General features: G+C 45.5%; 1 protein-coding gene across 4 annotated transcripts in view; it reads left to right on the top strand.

Annotated features, from left to right (window-relative positions):
* Positions 1 to 1,835: 1,835 nt before the first annotated feature.
* CLSTN1 (calsyntenin 1) overlaps positions 1,836 to 21,150 on the top strand; it is a 105,306-nt gene continuing 85,991 nt past the window's right edge. For 3 of the 4 annotated variants that reach the window (XM_077249642.1, XM_077249643.1, XM_077249641.1), the window contains exon 1: positions 1,856 to 2,133. In XM_077249642.1, the coding sequence (XP_077105757.1) occupies positions 2,052 to 2,133 (82 nt within the window). In that variant the 5' untranslated portion in view covers positions 1,856 to 2,051. Of the gene's footprint in view, positions 2,134 to 21,150 lie in introns of all 4 variants that reach the window. The other variant, XM_077249644.1, reaches the window with a different exon arrangement.

Below are 21,150 nucleotides of genomic sequence, written 5' to 3'. Positions count from 1 at the left end.
GGGCACATGCTGGTATTATGGGGCACTGTATATATTGGGACACTGGCTGGCATTATAGGGGCACTATATATTGGGGGTACGTGCTGGTATTATGGGGCACTGTATATATTGGGGCACTGGCTGGTATTATGGGGCACTGTATATACTGGGGCACATTATATATAGGGGGCACAGGCTGGTGTTATGGGGCACTGTATATATTGGGGGGACTGGCTGGTATTATGGGGCACTATATATTGGGGGGCACAGGCTGGTGTTATGGGGCACTGTATATATTGGGGGCACTGGCTGGCATTATGGGGGCACTATATATTGGGGGGTATGTGCTGGTATTATGGGGCACTGTATATATTGGGGGTACGTGCCGGCATTATGGGGCACTGTATATACTGGGGCACATTATATATAGGGGGGCACAGGCTGGTGTTATGGGGCACTGTATATATTGAGGGCACTGGCTGGTATTATGGGGCACTATATATTGGGGGGCACAGGCTGGTGTTATGGGGCACTGTATATATTGGGGGGCACTGGCTGGTATTATGGGGCACTGTATATATTGGGGGGCACTGGCTGGTATTATGGGGCACTGTATATATTGGGGGCACTGGCTGGTATTATGGGGCACTATATATTGGGGGGCACAGGCTGGTATTATGGGGCACTATATATTGGGGGGTACATGCTGGTATTATGGGGCACTGTATATATTGGGGGCACTGGCTGGTATTATGGGGCACTATATATTGGGGGGTACGTGCTGGTATTATGGGGCACTGTATATATTGGGGCACTGGCTGGCATTATGGGGCACTGTATATACTGGGTCACATTATATATAGGGGGGCACAGGCTGGTGTTATGGGGCACTGTATATATTGGGGGCACTGGCTGATATTATGGGGCACTATATATTGGGGGGCACAGGCTGGTGTTATGGGGCACTGTATATATTGGGGGGCACTGGCTGGTATTATGGGGCACTGTATATATTGGGGGCACTGGCTGGTATTATGGGGCACTATATATTGGGGGGGCACAGGCTGGTGTTATGGGGTACATTATATATTGGGGGACACTGGCTGGTATTATGGGGCACTGTATATATTGGGGGTACGTGCTGGTATTATGGGGCACTGTATATATTGGGGGCACTGGCTGGTATTATGGGGCACTATATATTGGGGGGCACAGGCTGGTGTTATGGGGCACATTATATATTGGGGGACACTGGCTGGTATTATGGGGCACTGTATATATTGGGGGGCACTGGCTGGTATTATGGGGCACTGTATATATTGGGGGCACTGGCTGGTATTATGGAGCACTATATATTGGGGGGCACAGGCTGGTATTATGGGGCACTGTATATTGGGGGGCACAGGCTGGTATTATGGGGCACAGGCTGTTGTTGTGGGGGCACTGTGGTTTATTACGGGGGTACTAGTCAAGAACTGCAGAGAGCAGGCAGTTTACATAATGTGAAGGCAGGTGTTATCCGGTAGGTATAGCACGACTCGATATGATGGCTTCTTCTCTCACGACAGGTGACATGATGAATCCTGAGGTAAATGTCGCTGGGTACAGGGTGTGCCCTGGTGCAGAGCATCTCCGAGGATGCAGGCAGTGCCCTCCACCGCCCATCACTGAACCTGCCCCATCTCTGGCAGAGGGCGGCCCCGCTATTTGTGTAACACCTCAGCCCATCGTGGGCGGGAAAATCCTGCGTTCCACAGGCAGCCAATACCAGCTGCGGAAAGCTCCTGCCATGGGCGTGTCTCCAAGAACCTGGAACGCAAACGTTGCAGTGATTGGTAGGTGTGGCAGGAGGGCGGGGCTGGTCTCCGCGGTGCCCGCAGACACAGAGACGTCTTCTCAGCAGCATCCGCCATCTTAACTCCGCACCGGGTACCGGACCTCAGAGGAGGAGGCGGGCACGGGACACGCGGAGCGCAGGCCTCACCCTCCCGGATTATCGGAACACAAGCACCGAAGGAGGAGGGACGTCTGGTTGGTCTTAGCTCCCGGAGCGAGGGAGGAGGGCGGAGAAGATGATGCCGGGGATGTGGCGGTGCTCCCCGGCCTGCCTGCTGCTCGTCACCGGGCTGGTGTGTGCTGCACTGGCGGCCCGAGGTGAGGGGGATGGGATGTGGGGGTTCCGAGGAGGTGAGGGGTCATAGGGCGGAGGTCACCGCAGCAGGAGACGGTTACCATGGAGACGTCAGCAGGAGGAATTATGTATCACCTCTAATAATGTGTCCTAGTGTCTGTTACATCTGTCTCCTGTCCTTCTATGTATCCGGATATCTGCATGGAATGTTCTCCTGATCTATTATCTATGTATCTATCTATCTATCTATCTATCTATCTATCTATCTGTGTATCTTCTATCTGTCATTTATCCATCCTTCTATCTATCATCTATCCTTCTATCTATCATCTATCCATCCTTCTATCTATCATCTATCCATCCTATCTATCCTTCCTTCTATCATCTATCCTTCCTCCTATCCTGTTCTATCTTTCTATCTATCATCTATCCATCCTTCTATCTATCATGTCTCCTTCCTTCTATCATCTATCCATCCTTCTATCTATCATGTCTCCTTCCTTCTATCATCTATCCATCCTTCTATCTATCATCTATCCATCCTTCTATCTATCATCTATCCATCCTTCTATCTATCATGTCTCCTTCCTTCTATCATCTATCCATCCTTCTATCTCTTCTATTTCTTCTGTCATCTATCCTTCCTTCCTATATCTATGTACCCATAGCGACATTGCCGGACAGTTGCGATCAGCAGCCACATTTAGTTTCGGCCCTACTTTCACCGTTTTCATGCCGGAGTGACACCTGACAGCCGTTTGCTTGCTCGTTAGTGCCCCCTGGCTTATAATGGGCCCCATCTCCAACTATATGACCATTTATTATTAGTATTTATTTTCCTAGCACCGTTGATCCGCCCGGGGCTGTACATGAGGAGCGTTACCTACAAATATATATTACAGTGCACAAACTACCAATGACAGACGGGTACAGAGGAGAGAGGGCCCGGGGCCCCTGCGGGCTTACAGTCTATAGGGTAATAGGGAAGGAGACCGTAGATTGATCCGTTGTTCCCGGATGTTATAGACTGAATCCTCCTTTCTTCCTGAACCCCTTTCTATTATTTTACAATGGGGAGGGGTGTCAGACTTCTCCCCCAGAGACCAAAAAAAAAAACCTGAAGAATTTTCGGCTGATGTTAAACGTTTGATTGTCGTATTGCCATAGACGCAGAGATGATGGCTGCCGTCACTACGCCACGGAGCAGCTGCTCCGATTAATGGGGGCATTAGGACAATGGGAGAAGTTCCCCGAGTGCACTGATCGCTGCCTGTCTTGCCCTTAGCAAGGTTCGGTCTTGCCAGGGTACCTGCAGGCTACATGGAAATGTCCCTTCTGCAGGACCTCATCTGTGTTGTGCGGGGATTCATTAATCTCCTCCCTAGGGAGCAGCGCTCCTCACACTCCCATTCATTTAGGATCCTGCACCCAGATAGGGGGTCCAGGCAGCATTGTAGGTCCGGGGTATGCGCATTGCAGATCTCTGTACTATGGATATCAGTGGAGACCACACACATTCACACAATGACAACAGAAGCCTCATTATATAAGAACGGACCCGTGTCACCCCCCTCTGCTCCGTATTGCGCTCCATCTTCTTGCTGTGATGGGGAATATTTTCTTTCAGGTTTATTCACTTTGTATATAAAATATTGTAACAATGCCCCAAATATTTGCATCTCTGCTGTAATCTCAGGAACCTCGTGACGCTCTGTAATTTATTTGCATGGACTCGTCCTTTGCCCAAACATCTCATTGCCAGGAATATCTGTACACCATGTACTGGTGAATGGCGACGAGCTGCTGTTAACCCTCAAGGTCCTCTCCTCTGCTCCAGCAGGACTGACAGCAGTCGTATCTGCCGGTTGCTATATTGGACAGATATGTGGCATTCAGCAGATGGGTGTATAAATATATTGAGTCCTAGTAAGACAATACTGCTGGAAATTTGCTTTATTTTTGGAGCGGGCTTTGCTGGCATCCCATAATAGTGCGAGTCTTGTGACGACGTGCTAGATCCCTTTAGCACAATGCTTTCTAATTATGCTTAACATACTTAATGCTCCTCGCCGTTTAACTGGTTTCTGCGAGATGAGACTTGGAAAGTGTGGAAGCGTTAGGCCAACTTTATTATTTCTTACTGTAATTTTAGTTTATCCCCATTCACGTTAGATGGTGAACAATCAAGATGACTTTTATTGAATGTCCATAGGGGCCTCAAGACCCCCATACACATTAGATGGATGTCAGCCAATCATTCGCCTGACAACAATTGCTAACTGCTGGAGAACAATACGATTGTCTGTCCAAAATTAGCAAAAATCCCAAATAATTGCAATTCTTCCACTTATTACAAAACTAAAAGCTGACAGCACACAGATGGCGTCTGTCTGTGTGCTGGCCGTGATTTTCACAGAGCTATAGACACTTATAGGTGACTGATCCAGAACTTGGATTGAACACGGACCTGTATAGTTTTTTGGGTTTTTTTGCAAATAAATCAAGAGCATGTGAACAGCCCCATTGTACTTTAAGGTATGTGGACTCTGTCTGTGCAAAAAAGGATACCTAAATACACAGCTCTCTGTTATAATGGAGTGAAAGGGGAGCGAGGGATAAATGGCTGCCAGATGCTTCTGTTGTCGATTATCTGGAACTGAGGATGGGGCAGATCTCACACGCGAACCTGAACTGAGGATGGGGCAGATCTCACTTACATGCGCACCTGGACTGAGGATGGGGCAGATCTCACTTAGGCTGGTTTCACACTTGCGTTTTGATCTGCAGCGTTTTTAAAAAAACGCAGGTGGTGAAAAAACGCATGCAAACGCTGCGTTTTTTAGACGCATGCGTTTTTGCATGCAGAAAAAAACGCGGCGTTTTGCCACGTTTACATGCGTTTTTGAAACGCATGCTGAGAAGTGTGTGACAGCTGCCAATCATCAAAATCAACTAGAAAACCCACTATTAATAGAATTAGCTAGGGTTAGGGTTAGGATCCCTAGGGTTAGGGTTAGGGGTAGCTTTTTATTAGAAGAATGTCCTGGTCACCAGGTCACTGATAAGCCACCCCCCACCATCAAGGTGATAAAGGGATCCAAACCCTAACCCTAGGGATACAAAACATAACCCTACCCCTAACCATAACCCTTGGGATCGTAACCCTACCCCTAACCATAACCCTAGGGATCCTAACCCTAAGGGTTAGGATCCTAACCCTAAGGGTTAGGGTTAGGATTCCTAGGGTTACTAGGGCTCCTAACCCTAATCGTTACCCTAGGGATCCTAACCCTAAGGGTTAGGATCCCTAGGGTTAGGGTTAGGATCCCTAGGGTTACTAGGGATCCTAACCTTAGGGTTAGGGTTAGGATCCCTAGTAACCCAATGGTTAGGGTTAGGGTTTTCTTGTTTTTTTTTTGTGTTTTCTTGTGTTTTTCTATAGAAACGCATGCGTTTAAAAACGCATGCAAACGCATGTGCTTAAAAACGCATGCGTTTACATAGACAGCAATGCATTTTTTTGCCGCGAATAAACGCATGCTTTTTTTTGCGGCAAAAAAACGCCGCTAGAAATTACTACAGGTTGCATTTCTGCAACTGAACGCACACGTAAAAAAACGCATGCGTTGCCGAAATCGCGTCAAAACGCATGCTAAAAAACGCAAGTGTGAAACCAGCCTTACATGCGCACCTGGACTGAGGATGGGGCAGATCTCACTTACATGCGCACCTGAACTGAGGATGGGGCCGATCTCATTTGCTCGCACACCTGAACTGAGGATGGGGCAGATCTCACTTACATGCGCACCTGGACTGAGGATGGGGCAGATCTCACTTACATGCGCACCTGGACTGAGGATGGGGCAGATCTCACACGCACACCTGGACTGAGGATGGGGCAGATCTCACACGCGCACCTGGACCGAGGATGGGGCAGATCTCACTTGCACGCGCACCTGGACTGAGGATGGGGCAGATCTCACTTACATGTGCACCTGGACTGAGGATGGGGCAGATCTCACTTACACGCGCACCTGGACTGAGGATGGGGCAGATCTCACTTACACGCGCACCTGGACTGAGGATGGGGCAGATCTCACACGCGCACCTGGACTGAGGATGGGGCAGATCTCACTTACACGCGCACCTGGACTGAGGATGGAGCAGATCTCATTTGCACGCGCACATTAGATTTTTCTGCGTGATCTGAGCCCAGCTTTTCCGGGGGCCGTAGCAAATTTCTGACTTGTCTCTAAGGATTTGTTCTGTCTTGTCTTACAAACAGGGATATTTTGTTTGGGTAGAAACCCAAAATAAAATTCACTGCAGAAAAATGATGATTATCAGATGATTATGACGGTTATCGGTCCTATACGCTACCCTTATACCCATTCTTGGGATTACAATCTAATGTTACCCTGTTGTGCTGCGTATTGTGCTGTATACAGTGTACATGGTTCCTGGTTGTGTTGTATATGCTGCACCATCTGCTGATTAACAATAGCGCATGATTGTAAAGCGGTTATGTTCTCATAATGTTCAGGTCCAAGTGGAAAATGGAAAGACCTGCAGGGAGTGTTGAGGAACAAGTAACGCATTCATTGACATCCAGTATGGAATTCATTGTGCTGACGTTATGAAAAGATTGCAGGCCTGGCATGGTACCACTCTGCTCCAGAACTCGCCACCTTCCACCCAGTGCTATGCCATGTGCCCCCCATCATTGTGCTGACGTTGTGAGAAGATTGCAGGCCTGGCATGGTACTGCTCTGCTCCAGAGCTCGCCACCTACCACCCAGTGCTATGCCATGTGCCCCCCATCATTGTGCTGACGTTATGAGAAGATTGCAGGCCTGGCATGGTACTGCTCTGCTCCAGAGCTCGCCACCTACCACCCAGTGCTGTGCCATGTGCCCCCCATCATTGTGCTGACGTTATGAGAAGATTGCAGGCCTGGCATGGTACCGCTCTGCTCCAGAGCTTGCTAGCTTCCACCCAGTGCTATGCCATGTGCCCCCCATCATTGTGCTGATGTTATGAGAAGATTGCAGGCCTGGCATGGTACTGCTCTGCTCCAGAGCTCGCCACCTTCCACCCAGTGCTGTGCCATGTGCCCCCCATCATTGTGCTGACGTTATGAGAAGATTGCAGGCCTGACATGGTACTGCTCTGCTCCAGAGCTCGCCACCTTCCACCCAGTGCTATGCCATGTGCCCCCCATCATTGTGCTGACGTTATGAGATGATTTCAGGCCTGGCATGGTACCGCTCTGCTCCAGAGCTCGCCACCTTCCACCCAGTGCTGTGCCATGTGCCCCCCATTATTGTGCTGCTGTAAGTGATCTTGTTCACTGGATTCCTCTCTCTCTCTGAGATTGATTGCTTGTTTAAAAGACTCCCAGCTAGATGAGGAGAGCTATTTCAGTCCTGCCATTCCTTTTCCAGCACTGAATGCTTTGGTTTCAGTGGCCCTTTTATATTTGGCCTCTAGACGGTGATTTTTAGAATGGTTTAGGACACATTATCTGATGTCACCTGCCTGTATCGCCTCATCTCTGCTTTCCAGATAGCCCAGGAGTGGACACGAATGGCAGGGAATGTTTGTGCGAGAACATTAGATCTGTTTATGCCCACAGACCCATGTACATTTTTGTATTATTTTTGCTTTTTTTTGCCTTAGAAATTATTGATCATCTTCCAGTTACATGTTAGGCTAAATTCTCAGGATGAGTATTTGAAAATGTTTTGATGTAGATTTTCTGTAGCATTTCAGATAAATAGCGTGCATACGTGCGTGTGTGTGTGTGTGTGTTTCATACATTTTTGATGCTGCAGTTTTTGTCTCTTTTTGGTATGTCATGTTTTAAATAAAGCTGTTTTTGATACCTCCTGGCATTTGGCTTTGTCACAGCTTTATTGATACAGTCATGTGCAGATTACATTCCTTTTTTAGTACGTTACAACAGATACAATTGTATTAAATAAGGTATGGGGAAAGTCTGCACATAAAACTCAGCATATTCACAAGAGAAATTAACATGTTGTGGATTTGTGGACATTTGTGTATTACATGGACAACTAATTGTTTACAGTTCTTCTTTTCTCCTGCGGAGGCGCTGCAAGAAATGTATGTGATCACTTGCTGCCAGGTTCCTATACATGTCACAGCTGATCACTGGGGGGCTAGGGAGTGGGAGCACTGTATGAACATCTGCTTATGGTCTGCTGAGTCAAGCATCAAAATACCAGAAGAAGAAGCCAACCCCTTCAGTTTTATCCGTCCTTCTGTACCTGCTGTAAGTCATGTAATGTGTCCTCGCCTCGAGAGATGCAGCAGGTAGGAATGATTCTCAATCCTGAGGTCTTTCCCTTTGAAATCAATGCTGTAAAAGTTGTGGACAGTCTGTAACAAAAATTGGGACTGAAGGTTAAATCAATCCCATCGCGCTGTGAAATCTGCGCCAACTGTAGAGATGTTGTGGCATTTGCAGTATATAGAAGTGCGATGTATCACCTAAGAGATATGAATGTGTCACTGTCATGACTCATCTTGTGGGATGTAGCAGCCATCAACCTACGAAATGATTGTACAACCACTTTATTTGCTAGAGTCCATTCTTTTAAATAAACTGATTTCCAACTAAAAAATGGTAGATATCAGAATATGCTTTTTTATCTATAAGTGGTCATACACCCTAGATATTTCTTGAGCAGCAGTATTAGGCTATGTGCACACGCTGCGGATTTTGCAGCGGATTTGATGCTGCGGATCCGCAGCAGTTTTCCATGAGGTGTACAGTACCATGTAAACCTATGGAAAACAAAATCCGCAGTACATATGCTGTAGAAAAAAAACGTGCGGAAATGCAGCGGTTTATTTTCCGCAGCATGTCAATTCTTTGTGCGGTTTACCTGCGGATTTACCAAAAACAGTGCGGAAAAATCCACACACCAATCCACAGCATGTGCACATACCCTTATAGCCATCAGGTCCATATACTCGGCAGACTGCTGAGCGTGCATGTGGAGTGGAATAAGCTGCTGACAGACACCTCGGGCGACGCTGCTCTCCCTTGAGAGCAAAGGATATTGTTTACCAAAAAAGCCTCAGATACCAACAGATAATAGGACATTTTCAGAAATGTCTCATGGCATATCAGACTTCAAACTAGTAAGGCCACTAGACAATCGACATATGAAAATTCACCTGTTGGGCCCTTTGTTCCCTGTGTTGTCAGCCAGACCCCATAGACATCAGTTTGTCCATAAATCACGTGGAAATTCTTTGTTAAGCTTTAAAATCTTTGGTTAGCTACAGTGCCTTGCGAAAGTATTTGGCCCCCTGGAACTTTTCAACCTTTTCCCACATATCATGCTTCAAACATAAAGATATCAAACGTAAATTTTTGGTGAAGAATCAAGTGGAACACAATTGTGAAGTTGAACTAAATTTATTGGTTATTTTAAATTTTTGTGGAAATTCAAAAACTGAAAAGTGGTGCGTGCAATATTATTCGTCCACTTTTTATGCAGCAAACTCCATTGTGGATCTCTGAATGATCCAATGTTGTCCTAAATGCCTAATGATGATAAATATAATCCACCTGTGTGTAATCAAGTCTCCGTATAAGGGCTGTCCCACACGTCCAGATAATTCCGGTACCGGAATAAATCGGTACCGGAGTTATCCGTGTCCGTGTGCCTGGGAACTCACGGAGGCCATACCTGCGGCACACGTGTGCCGCCCGTATGGCGAGTGGGTACCACACGGAGCGTGTGGTACCCACTCTGCATGGTGCTGAAGCTGCGATTCATATCCTCTCTGCAGTAACGTTTGCTGCAGAGAAAATATGAAGAATAGTGTTAAAAATAAAGATTTAGGTGTCCGCCGCCCCCCCACCCCCTGTGCGCCCCCCCGCTGGTCAGAAAATACTTACCCGGGTCCCCCGTCGGCTGTCGCTCCTTCTTGGTCTTGCCGCGGCTTCTCCTGCATGCGGTCACGTGGGCCCGATCATTTACAGTCATGAATATGTGGCTCCACCTCCATAGGGCGGAGCCGACTATTCATGATTGTAATTGATCGGCCCCACGTGACCGCATACAGTAGGAGGCGCGGCCAGACCAGGAAGGAGCGACAGCCGACGGGGGACCCGGATAAGTATTTTCTGACCAGCGGGGGGGGGGCGCACAGGGGGTGGGAGGGCGGCGGACACCTAAATCTTTATTTTTAACACTATTCTTCATATTTTCTCTATAGCAAACGCTGCTACAGGGAAGATATGAATACCGGCTTCAGCACCATGTGGGGGGGACAGCGCTTACTGTAGCGCTGTCTCCGGCACGCCACACGGACCCCAGACGGAGAATGTCCGTGTGTGGTCCGTGTTTTACGCGGACCCATTGACTCTATTGGGTCCGTGTAAAACGTGCGCTCCCACGAACACTGACATGTCTCCGTGTTTGGCACACGGAGACACGGTCCGCACACGGTCCGCAAAAAATCAATGACATCTGAACAGATGCATTGATTTTTATGGGTCTACGTGTGTCAGTGTCTCCGGTACGTGAGGAAACTGTCACCTCACGTACCGGAGCCACTGACGTGTGAAACCGGCCTAAATGCACCTGCTCTGTGAGAGTCTCAGGGTTCTGTTTGAAGCACAGAGAGCATCATGAAGACCATGGAACACAACAGGCAGGTCCGTGATACTGTTGTGGACAAGTTTAAAGCCGGATTTGGATACAAAATGATTTCCAAAACTTTAACCATGTGCACACGCTGCGGATTCCATTGCGGAATTTTCCGCAGCGTTTTTGATAAATTCGCAGTGAAAAACCGCTGCGGTTTTTACTGCGGATTTATCGCGGTTTCCTCTGCGGGTTTTCACCTGCAGATTTCTATTGGAGCAGGTGCAAACCCGCAGCGGAATCCGCACAAAGAATTGGCATGCTGCGGAAAATAAACCGCTGCGTTTCTGCACGTTTTTTTCTGCAGCATGTGCATTGCGGATTTAGTTTCCCATAGGTTTACATTGTACTGTAAACTCATGGGAAACCGCTGCGGATCCGCAGGACAGTCTGTCCATAGGACAACAATCAGTCGTACACTGCAAAAATCTGGCCTTTATGGAAGAGTGGCAAGAAGAAAGCCATTTCTCAAAGATATCCATAAAAAGTGTCGTTACACCAAACATGTGGACCTGGGAGACACACCAAACATGTGGAAGAAGGTGCTCTGGTCAGATGAAACCAAAATAGAACTTTTTGGCAACAATGCCAAATGATATGTTTGGCGTAAAGGCAACACAGCTCATCACCCTGAACACACCATCCCCACTGTCAAACATGGTGGTGGCAGCATCATGGTTTGGGCCTGCTTTTCTTCAGCAGGGACAGGGAAGATGGATGGAGCCAAATACAGGACCATTCTTGAAGAAAACCTGTTGGAGTCTGCATAAGACCTGAGACTGGGACGGAGATTTGTCTTCCAACAAGACAATGATCCCAAACATAAAGCAAAATCTACAATGGAATGGTTCACAAATAAACGTATCCTGGAGTTAGAATGGCCAAGTCAGAGTGCAGACCTCAATCCAACTGAGAATCTGTGGAAAGAGCTGAAAACCGCTGTTCACAAACGATCTCCATCAAACCTCACTGAGCTTGAGCTGTTTGCCAAGGAAGAATGGGCAAGAATTTCAGTCTCTCCATGTACAAAACTGATAGAGACAGACCCCAAGCGACTTGTAATCGCAGCAAAAGGTGGCGCAACAAAGTATTAAGTTAACCCCTTTACCCCCAAGGGTGGTTTGCACGTTATGGACCGGGCCAATTTTTACAATTCTGACCACTGTCCCTTTATGAGGTTATAACTCTGGAACGCTTCAACGGATCCCGGTGATTCTGACATTGTTTTCTCGTGACATATTATACTTCATGATAGTGGTAAAATTTCTTTGATATTACCTGCGTTTATTTGTGAAAAAAGCGGAAATTTGGCTAAAATTTTGAAAATTTAGCAATTTTCCAACTTTGAATTTTTATGCAATTAAAATACAGAGATATGTCACACAAAATACTTAATAAATAACATTTCCCAAATGTCTACTTTACATCAGCACAATTTTGGAACCAAAATTTTTTTTTGTTAGGGAGTTATAAGGGTTAAAAGTTGACCAGCAATTTCTCATTTTTACTCACCATTTTTTTTTTTAGGGACCACATCTCATTTGAAGTCATTTTGAGGGGTCTATATGATAGAAAATACCCAAGTGTTACACCATTCTAAAAACTGCACCCCTCAAGGTGCTCAAAACCACATTCAAGAAGTTTACTAACCCTTCAGGTGTTTCACAGGAATTTTTGGAATGTTTAAATAAAAATGAACATTTAACTTTTTAACAAAAAATTTACTTCAGCTCCAATTTGTTTTATTTTACCAAGGGTAACAGGAGAAAATGGACCCCAAACATTGTTGTACAATTTGTCCTGAGTACGCCGATACCCCATATGTGGGGGTAAACCACTGTTTGGGCGCATGGCAGAGCTCGGAAGGGAAGGAGCGCCGTTTGACTTTTCAATGCAAAATTGACAGGAATTGAGATGGGACGCCATGTTGCGTTTGGAAAGCCACTGATGTGCCTAAACATTGAAACCCCCCACAAGTGACACCATTTTGGAAAGTAGACCCCCTAAGGAACTTATCTAGAGGTGTGGTGAGCACTTTGACCCACCAAGTGCTTCACAGAAGTTTATAATGCAGAGCCGTAAAAATAAAAAATCCTTTTTTTTCACAAAAATTATCTTTTCGCCCCGATTTATTTTATTTTCCCAAGGGTAAGAGAAGAAATTGGACCCCAAAAGTTGTTGTACAATTTGTCCTGAGTAAGCTGATACCCCAAATGTGGTGGTAAACCACTGTTTGGGCGCATGGTAGAGCTCGGAAGGGAAGGAGCGCCGTTTGACTTTTCAATGCAAAATTGACAGGAATTGAGATGGGACGCCATGTTGCGTTTGGAGAGCCACTGATGTGCCTAAACATTGAAACCCCCCACAAGTGACACCATTTTGGAAAGTAGACCCCCTAAGGAACTTATCTAGAGGCGTGGTGAGCACTTTGACCCACCAAGGGCTTCACAGATGTTTATAATGCAGAGCCGTAAAAATAAAACAAAAATTTTTTCACACAAAAATTATTTTTTAGCCCCCAGTTTTGTATTTTTCCGAGGGTAACAGGAGAAATTGGACCCCCAAAGTTGTTGTCCAATTTGTCCTGAGTGCGCTGATACCCCATATGTGGGGGGGAACCACCGTTTGGGCGCATGGGAGGGCTAGGAAGGGAAGGAGCGCCATTTGGAATGCAGACTTAGATGGAATGGTCTGCAGGCGTCACATTGCGTTTGCAGAGCCCCTAATGTACCTAAACAATAGAAACCCCCCACAAGTGACACCATTTTGGAAAGTAGACCCCCTAAGGAACTCATCTAGATGTGTTGTGAGAGCTTTGAACCCCCAAGTGTTTCACTACAGTTTATAACGCAGAGCCGTGCAAATAAAAACATTTTTTTTTCCACAAAAATTATATTTTAGCCCCCAGTTTTGTATTTTTCCAAGGGTAACAGGAGAAATTGGACCCTAAATATTGTTGTCCAATTTGTCCTGAGTACGCTGATACCTGATATGTGGGGGGGAACCACCGTTTGAGCGCATGGCAGAGCTCGGAAGGGAAGGAGCATCATTTGGAATGCAGACTTAGATGGATTGGTCTGCAGGCGTCACATTGCGTTTGCAGAGCCCCTAATGTACCTAAACAGTAGAAACCCCCCACAAGTGAACCCATATTAGAAACTAGACCCCCCAAGTAACTTATCTAGATGTGATGTGAGAACTTTGAGCCCCCAAGTGTGTCACTACAGTTTATAACGCAGGGCCGTGAAAATAAAAAATCCTTTTTTTTCCCACAAAAATTATTTTTTAGCCCCGTTTTGTATTTTCCCAAGGGTAACAGGAGAAATTGGACCCCAAAAGTTGTTGTCCAATTTGTCCTGAGTATGCTGATACCCCATATGTTGGGGTAAACCCCTGTGTGGGCACACGGGAGAGCTCGGAAGGGAAGGAGCACTGTTTTACTTTTTCAACGCAGAATTGGCTGGAATTGAGATCGGACGCCATGTCGCGTTTGGAGAGCCCCTGATGTGCCTAAACAGTGGAAACCCCCCAATTATAACTGAAACCCTAATGCAAACACACCCCTAACCCTAATCCCAACGGTAACCCTAACCACACCTCTAACCCAGACACACCCCTAACCCTATTCCCAACCGTAAATGTAATCCAAACCCTAACCCTAACTTTAGCCCCAACACTATCTTTAGCCCCAACCCTAACTGTAGCCTTAACCCTAACCCTAGCCCCAACCCTAGCCCTAACCCTAGCCCTAATCCTAACCCTAACCCTAATGGGAAAATGGAAATAAATACCTTTTTTTAATTTTTTAATTTTTCCCTAACTAAGGGGGTGATAAAGGGTGGTTTGATTTACTTTTATAGCGGGTTTTTTAGCGGATTTTTATGATTGGCAGCCGTCACACACTGAAAGACGCTTTTTATTGCAAAAAATATTTTTTGCGTTACCACATTTTGAGAGCTATAATTTTTCCATATTTTGGTCCACAGAGTAATGTGAGGTCTTGTTTTTGGCGGGACGAGTTGGCGTTTTTATTGGTAACATTTTCGGGCACGTGACATTTTTTGATCGCTTTTTATTCCGATTTTTGTGAGGCAGAATGACCAAAAACCAGCTATTCATGAATTTCTTTTGGGGTAGGCGTTTATACCGTTCCGCGTTTGGTAAAATTGATAAAGCAGTTTTATTCTTCGGGTCAGTACGATTACAGCGATATCTCATTTATATCATTTTTTTATGTTTTGTCGCTTTTATACGATAAAAACTATTTTATAGAAAAAATAATTATTTTGGCATCGCTTTATTCTGAGGACTATAACTTTTTTATTTTTTTGCTGATGATGCTGTATGGCGGCTCTTTTTTTGCGGGACAAAATGACGCTTTCAGCGGTATCATGGTTATTTATATCTGTCTTTTTGATCGCGTTTTATTCGGCGGTATGATAATAAAGCGTTGTTTTTTGCCTCTGTTTTTTTTTTTTTTTTTCTTACGGTGTTTACTGAAGGGGTTAACTAGTGGGACAGTTTTATAGGTTGGGTCGTTACGGACGCGGCGATACTAAATATGTGTACTTTTATTGTTTTTTTTATTTAGATAAATGTATTTATGGGAATAATATATATATATTTTTTTTCGTTATTTAGGATTTTTTTTTTATTGATTTTTTTTTACAGATGTGGAAATTTTTTTTAAAAACTTTTTTACTTTGTCCCAGGGGGGGACATCACAGATCGGTGATCTGACAGTTTGCACAGCACTCTGTCAGATCAGCGATCTGACTTAGAGCACTGCAGGCTTACCAAGCGCCTGCTCTGAGCAGGCACTCGGTAAGCCACCTCCCTCCCTGCAGGACCTGGATGCCGCGGCCATCTTGGATCCGGGACCTGCAGCGAGGAACGAGACCCTCGGAGCAACGCGATCACATCGCGTTGCTGCGGGGGTCTCAGGGAAGCCCGCAGGGAGCCCCCTCCCTGCGCGATGCTTCCCTATACTGCCGCAACACCGCGATCATGTTTGATCGCGGTGTGCCGGGGGTTAATGTGCCGGGGGCGGTCCGTGACCGCTCCTGGCACATAGCGCCGGATGTCAGCTGCGATAGGCAGCTGGCGATCGGCCGCACTCCCCCCGTGAGCGCGGCCGATCGCGCTGGACGTACTATTCCGTCCTTGGGAAGTAGGGCCCACCCCACATGGACGGAATAGTACGTCCAATGACAGAAAGGGGTTAAAGGGGCCGAATAATATTGCACGCCCCACTTTTCAGTTTTTGAATTTCCACAAAAATTTAAAATAACCAATAAATTTCGTTCAACTTCACAATTGTGTTCTACTTGTTGTTGGTTCTTCACCAAAACGTTACATTTGGTATCTTTATATTTGAAGCATTATATGTGGGAAGAGGTGGAAAAGTTCCAGGGGACCGAATACTTTCGTAAGGCTTTGTACATATAAAGATAAGAGGCCTTGCCGTGTACTAGGTCTTATAGGGAAAGTGGATGGTAAAATAATACACCTGTTTGGTGCAAGATTCTTCTTCATTTTGAGAGATGGTGCAGCTTCCAATCTGATGCCACTCCAAGAAAGTCTTGCAGTTCTTAAGTGCTTTACAAAATTGAATGCCCTGGAGCGCAAGTGAAGTGAGGCAGCGTCTGTGGAGGAGGTGACCAACATTCCTCCGGTGCGGTATGCCAAGACCTGGAAGAAACATGATTACTCCAAGTTCAAGATGTTCAGCGCCGTTGTGCAGATCACTGGATCCCAGGAGCACTTTGCTTGATGGATCTTTTCATGCTAATTATAAGCTGATTTTGTTTTTCTTTTGTTATTTTGATGCTTTTGTTTCAGTAAAACTCAGCATAATGTCGCACTGGTAGATGTCTTTATTGCCAAGTTGTAGTGTAGGGGGATGTGAACTCCTTTCTCCATGGTGCTCCTCACCTTCTGACCTGAAGCTTTATCCTTTCCTGCCTCTGGAGTACAACAATGGGCTCTTCAAAAACTTCTGTATTTGGTCTTTTTAGGTTCATTATGATAAAGCAAATTTGGGACTTAGTAGGGCTGGACTATAGTAATAATATTTTTTCTGTCCTGTAGTAGCAACATATTCTGCAGCACTTTCTTTACATCGCAATGTGACTTTTTATTGTGCCTTATGGGATAAAGATGTGTTAATGATCTTGCAGAAATTTCAGCTGTGTTGGAAATTTTGCAATATTTGCAAGGTTGCATTTGACTTTTCTCCCCTCGGGGAACATTACAGTTGCATCAAAAATGCTACTATACCATTTAATCTGCAGATATCAAACTGGCCTAATTCTCATCATTCACTCATCTTGTTTGGAAGATCCAGTACATCTAGTAATCCTGTTCCTGCAAGAGCAATATAATGAAGTGGTCTTCTAACTTCCCAGAGATTCTTCAAGCACCTGTGCTAACAGTGGGTGTTGGAGACCACCACCTTGTCTATGTTTGGGATAAGACATTGTCATGTTTTCTCAATAACTTATTAGACTGATGTTAATGTATAATTAAGCAAGAAAGGATCCATCCGGTCACATTTAGTCTTATATTATTAGTCTTAAAGGGGTCGTCTCATCGTAAATGGGAAGAATTGCAAAGCACTTGTAAAAAAAAAAAAAAACAACTTTGCCATTTACCTTTTATGAAAATTTTTGGTGTTCTCGAGGATGGAGGGGATTTTGAAATTCTATATTTTATAGCTCATTGCCTTCATTACTGGCCGCTGCTGCAGTCTATCAGCGGTGGCCGGTGTCCCAGGCAAGCTCTTTGCTATGGATCCAGCTACCATGGCCTTGCTTTGCTTTGGTTGCATCTTTGGAGAACACACAGTTGGGGACAACAGTACTCACATGTTGCTGGTCCGACCTTACAATGCTCAGGAGCCCACTGCCCCTTGGCAAACAAGCCGGGAGGTAGAGGAGAGATGTACTCCTGAAGACAGAAGAATAACCCGAGTTAAGATAAAATAGGGAAGAAATGTCGAAATTTGTAATGGAGCCGTCAGATGCTTGGGATGTGCCCGCTCTCTTGGCGCTCCCTACAATTGGACGCTTGTGGTCTGATGAGTGAGTGCATTAAAACCCATCCACATCATGGGGTATAAGGGTAACTAATTGACCCAATTAAAATCAGCCTGATGCCAGAATAGAACAAATAAAATGAAATAAAATAAATCAAATTAAAAAGTAAATAAAAAAATATATAAAGTCAGTGCATGCAGTTGTTTCTTTCTCCACTGCCTGCTCAGAAGCCCGGCCGTGAGGCTGCTGCTCATACTTTTGATTTCTTTAGCCTTTTTTTGTGTTCTCTTTTTTTTTTTTTTATGTTGTATCAGAAAGATCCTTTTTTTCATACTTTGGCTAACGCTGTTTGCACAGTTGGACAGAAAGCCCTCAGAAGTTCTTGTACTCTGAACATATTTCCATTTCTTCCTGATAAGCATCTTCTCCTCTGACACCCCAGCACAGTTAAGCCTCAATAGGAGGCAATTTTCATTCCCTTATGTGCAGAACTTTGTAGCCAGATCGGGTAAAAAGCTGCATAATTAGCATAATTAGCAGGCCTAATCCATTGCGGGTCACAGAACTAAATGTGAGCGCCGACAGAATGTGGAAGTTTTGCCCATGGCTATCGGCAGTCAGATCGCAGTTATCATTTTTATTCTTGGCACGGTAATAAATTGCTGCTGCAGCACATCCACCTCTTGCTTGCACTCAGTATCTCTTTATACGTCCTGTCGTGCACGTATTTATGAATTACATAGAGCTTATGGTTTCTTGAGCCCTGCAGAGGTTGTAACGCCTTTGCACTTACAGGACACATCATTCCTAATGGCCAACTGTCACCGTGTGGGGTTATCTTCTGTGTATGTCAAATGCCAGGAGAAAATCAGAAAGAAAGGCAATCGACCTGTTAAACCTGATCTGTTCCTCCTGACTCCCCCCTCCCCAATACACAAGCATGTTTTCCCAAAGGAGAAAGGGGACTATACTGCTGCCAGGCATCCCAGCATCTCCCTTAAAGGGAATCTGTCACTATGTTTTGCTATTCCGTCTAAGAGGAGCATAATGTAGGGGCAGAAATCCTGATTCCAGTGGTGTGTCACTTTCTGGGCTGCTTGCTGTCATTTTGATAAAGTCGCTGTTTTATCTGCTTCAGATCTTGCAGTTCTCTAAATGCTGAGCTCTGTACAACCCCACCCACACCACAGCTTTTTGCCTATGCACAGTGTACTCAGAAAGTGGCCAATCAGTGTTGGGGGTGTGGTTATACAGAACTCATGAACATGTTTGGCTGCATGGCAGCGGGTTTGAGTCCTGCAATGATAATCTGCTGCTGATAAAACTGTGCTTTTATCAAAACTACAGCAAACAGCACATAAAGTGGCACATCGCTGGAATCAGGGTCTATGTCTTTATATTATGCTTCTGTCAGATTGGGTGGCAAAAACCTGAATATTCCCTGGAAAAAAAAAAAGGATTGGGTATCCTGATTTTACATTCTCGAGCCCATTTTTCCCCATTATGGCCTGAACAAAGATTTGCCAGACATCAAATACCCAATAAATGGTCGGCCTATCCCACTGTCCGTGAATTTGGCCGACCTTAGTGTGTTGCGTGTGCCCACCTTCCCCCAACATTTTACAACAATTGATGGTCCGCTATATCTGGTTGCTGTAAGTAAATACAATCACCTGCACAGCAGAAACGGATAAGCAAGGTTTTATGCTTTAGTCTCCCTTTAAGTTTTGCAAACTGCTTTTCTATCCTCATTATTTACTTTTCCAGGAAAAAAGGAAAAAAAAACAACTCTGCTGGAAAAAAAGAACAAAAAGAAACCTCCCATTATGTGTGGAGTGAGGAGTGAAGCGCGTCGGCCGCCCGTCCTGGCAGCGTGTACAGTATTGCCTAATGAGACGTTCTGCGGTTATGCGAGGAATCCCGGTGCCAGGCCGTTAGCTGCTGTGTCTGCGGCTCCATGTTACTGTGATAGCTCCATGATGAAAGCGCTTTATTATACAGAAAGCGTCATTGTCACAACTGCTGCCATACTCTCGTGTCGACGGCTGTGTGGCGTTTGTTCCTGGGATTTATTATTATAACGGCTCCTCCAGTTATTGCAGAAATCACGTTCCTATGGTCGGCAGCTTGTATTTTGCTTCTGACTTGCTGTACTTTACTTCTCATTTACTGCTGGGCACGGCGTCTAATGGGGTAGCGTGATTTGTACGTCTTGTGAGGCTCCGGGCCCAGCAGAGCACAAAGCCTGTACATACTGCGGAGCGGCAGAGCAAAACGCTGTGTCTGATGGCAGATGCCACCATTCCTTTGGATTTAATAAGTATCTGACCTGTAACATCTCCACGTACGAGCCCATAATCCTCTCGCCTGTCGTCCTGCTGCTCGGTGCTGGCATTTGTGCATGAATATGACAGCAGTGTACACTATAAAAATTGTGCAAGCTCAGATAATATTCTGCCTAGGGCAAGGCGTCCTATATGAAGAATGTGATCGGCAGTCATCTGTTTAGACAGGCTGATCTGTGCGCATAGAACATAAGTTTCTCTGCAGCGCTTGTCTAGTTTACACGGGACAAGGTGCTGCCGAGAATGATCATTAGCATAAAATTAATTTAAGCTGACAAATGAGCATTTTGCTGGATCATTGGGTGACTGGTATCCCGTGTAGGATGCTTGAACACCATAATTGGCCGACCTAAATGCACCATTACATTGAGAGTGTGGTATAAATGGTGACACTGGTTTTTTTTTTAGGGTGATAAATGCAGGTAAAAATGTCCAGTGATTCCTGATTGTTGGATATTTATTAGTCCGCCTCCGCTGTTTTTGTCTATGCAGTGGATGTGGTTTTTAGCAGCTATTGATGACCGTCCATGTAAATGCTTGTCCTCCCTCTGCTTCCACTACATAAAATACACAACATTTCACTTTATTACCTGCCTAGTGATCTGTCCTTGGAGAGTTTTCTGCAAATTGGCAAGACTCCATCTCCAGTGCAGCCAGCATTAAACTGTGAAGGAGTTTGGTTGTGGTGTATTGACCCAGTAAACTCCAGCTCTGCGCCTTTCCTTCCTCCGGCTTCCCGGCTCCTTGCTGCAGTGGACGAGTCGTGTTCACTTACTGCAGTCTCCGAGCTGCTGCATAATTCATGAACCTCCGGCAGACACATTATTTGATTTGCGGTTACTTATTATATTCCTTGCGCGCCCTATAAATAACAGGAGCTCGGGATTCAGGATCCTTCTCCTAAGATTACAGCAGTTTTACAACCCAAATAACCCAAATTTATAGCTGACAATTACAGGTGCTGGGAGTCT

Source organism: Ranitomeya variabilis, chromosome 4, assembly GCF_051348905.1.
Source record: "Ranitomeya variabilis isolate aRanVar5 chromosome 4, aRanVar5.hap1, whole genome shotgun sequence".
NCBI classification, from domain to species: domain Eukaryota; kingdom Metazoa; phylum Chordata; class Amphibia; order Anura; family Dendrobatidae; genus Ranitomeya; species Ranitomeya variabilis.
This window is presented reverse-complemented; position numbering and strand designations above follow the sequence as displayed.